The sequence below is a fragment of the Trypanosoma conorhini genome, assembly GCF_003719485.1.
Source record: "Trypanosoma conorhini strain 025E chromosome Unknown Tco_14.4_contig_00960, whole genome shotgun sequence".
In the NCBI taxonomy this organism is placed as follows: domain Eukaryota; phylum Euglenozoa; class Kinetoplastea; order Trypanosomatida; family Trypanosomatidae; genus Trypanosoma; species Trypanosoma conorhini.
In genome coordinates, this window is record NW_021705049.1 from 1 (window position 1) to 2120 (window position 2120).

Genomic DNA, 2120 nt, shown 5'->3' on the forward strand with positions numbered 1-2120 from the left:
GCAGCTGCGCCTGCGGACGGTGCTTTTCGTGACGCTGTTCGGCGGCGCATGGGGCGACGTTGACCCCTTTGCCCGCGCCAAGTTCTTCGACGCGCACGTCGCGCTGACGACGCCGCTGGAGGCGGAGCGACGCGCCTTCTTTTGCGCCCACGCCGCACACCCGCCCGCGCTGTGCCAGGCGGTGGCCGCCCGCAGCGGGGGGATTCCGTACAGGGGGCTGACGGAGGTTGCAGAGCACATGGAGGCGATCGTGCGCGAGGCTGCGCCGGCGGAGCGGCCTCCGCAGCCGCAGGTGCGCGGCGGGGAGGCGGGGGACGGCGCGTCGGCGGCGCTGCTCTCGCTCCGCGCCGTTCGGGCGTTCGGCACAAGCGGCTCCGTTGCGGCGCGGGAGTACCGTCAGGGTGCGGGTTACGTGGACGTGCAGGAGACGCGCTGGGGCGACATTGCCGGGCTCGACGCCGTGAAGGCGACGCTGCAGCGGCTTGTGCTGCGCCCGCTGCGGTCCGCCGCGACGTACCGCCGCTTCGGGGTTCGCCCCTCGACGGGGGTTCTGCTCTACGGGCCGCCGGGCACCGGGAAGACGATGCTCGCCCGCGCCATGGCCACAGAGCTGAACGCCTCCTTCGTCTACATCGACCTGCCGCGGTTGATGCAGGCGGAGGTCGGCGAGTCGGAGCGGCGGCTGCGGGAGTTTTTTGACGCGGCGCGCGAGCGCAGCCCCGCCGTGATGTTCATCGACGAGCTGCAGGCCGCTTTTGGGGCGCGGCGCGGGCCACGCGGCTCGGTGGGCTCCACGCACGACGCGCGGCTGGTGACGCAGCTGCTCCACCTGCTGGACGCGGCGCAGGAGGAGGCGGCGCACTTCACTCTCTTCGTTGGGGCGACGAACGCGAAGGAGCTGCTGGACGCGGCGCTGCTGCGCGCCGGGCGGCTTGACACGCTGGTGGAGGTGCCGCCCCCCGACGCGGCGGCCCGGCGGTCCCTGCTGCGGCGCGCCGTGCACGGCGAGTGGGCGGCGTGGTTCCCCGCGGATGCCGCGGCGGCGCAGCGGGCGTTGGTTGACGCCTTCGCGGAGGGCACGGCGGGGCTCAGCGGGGCGGCGGTGCGCCACGCGCTGAATGTGTTCGCGCTTCAGTGCATTCGCCTCGCACGCATGGCTGCGAGCGGCGGCGGCGCAGCGGACTTCGCCCTGCAGCTGCGGGAGCTGTTGACGCAGGGAGGGGCGGCGGACGGCCTGAGCGCCTGCGCGGCGGCGGCCCTGACGCGCGCCCTCACTGCGGCGGCGCACCGCTGAAACGCGTCGCTGCTTTCGGGCACGCGCAGCAGCCCCACTCTGCCCACGCGCACGCGCACCATTTTTTTAAGTTTATATGTTTATGTTTCCCTAAAGCCGTGAGAGAAGGCCTCATACATCCTTCTAAAACAAAACGAAAAAAAAAAGAAAGATAATTCTGCCGCACTGGCGACGCCGCAGGGACGCACAGGCGTTCGCGAACTGATTTCCGCTTCAGTGCTCGAGTTTGCTTCCTTCGCTGCGCCCCAGCAGACTTCTCCGGGTGGTTTGGCGGCCCCAGCGCCGCAAGGGCACAAAGGAAGGAAGGAAGGAAAGCAAAAGGCACACAGAGGGAAATGCCTCGCCAGCTGATTCAACCCACGCCGCTGCTCCCGCTGGCGGTGCTGCTCCCGCTGCTGCTGCTGACGATGTACTCTGCCGGTGGGTGCCGCGCCGCTGCACACCGCTGCGCCTTCGACGACATGGCGCCGAGGAGGGGCCGGCCGCCGGCTGCGGTGGTGCGTGAGGTGCCGCGGAGGGGGCAGGGCGCGGCGCAGGCGTACACCGTCGCAGCGGCAGGGGGAAAGAGCATCGAGGGCTGGGCGCCCATCCGCATCGTGGTGTCCACGAAGGACCTGGAGAGGAGTTCTCGGATGAAGGGGAAGAAGAGGTACTGCGAAGCAGAGGGGGAGGAGTGCATCAACTACTTGGGGCACGAGGCAACTTGCACGGCCCGTGACGTACTCTCGGACGCTAAGAAGGGGTTGTACACGACGAAGATAATCCCCGAGGCCGTCAAGCTGCACGCGGAGCGACTCCTTGTGGAGCCCGTGAAGACGGAGTATTT

General features: G+C 69.5%; 2 protein-coding genes across 2 annotated transcripts; both read left to right on the forward strand.

The window, feature by feature from the left end:
• Positions 1-1294, forward strand: Tco025E_09051 (ATPase; the record flags this gene model as incomplete). The annotated part of the gene is made up of 1 exon (XM_029375878.1): positions 1-1294. A coding segment is annotated over one exon (1294 nt), but the record flags the coding sequence as incomplete, so codon positions are not given.
• A 335-nt stretch (positions 1295-1629) lies between these two features.
• On the forward strand, positions 1630-2118 carry Tco025E_09052 (surface protease GP63; the record flags this gene model as incomplete). The annotated part of the gene is made up of 1 exon (XM_029375879.1): positions 1630-2118. A coding segment is annotated over one exon (489 nt), but the record flags the coding sequence as incomplete, so codon positions are not given.
• Between the last annotated feature and the right edge of the window lie 2 nt (positions 2119-2120).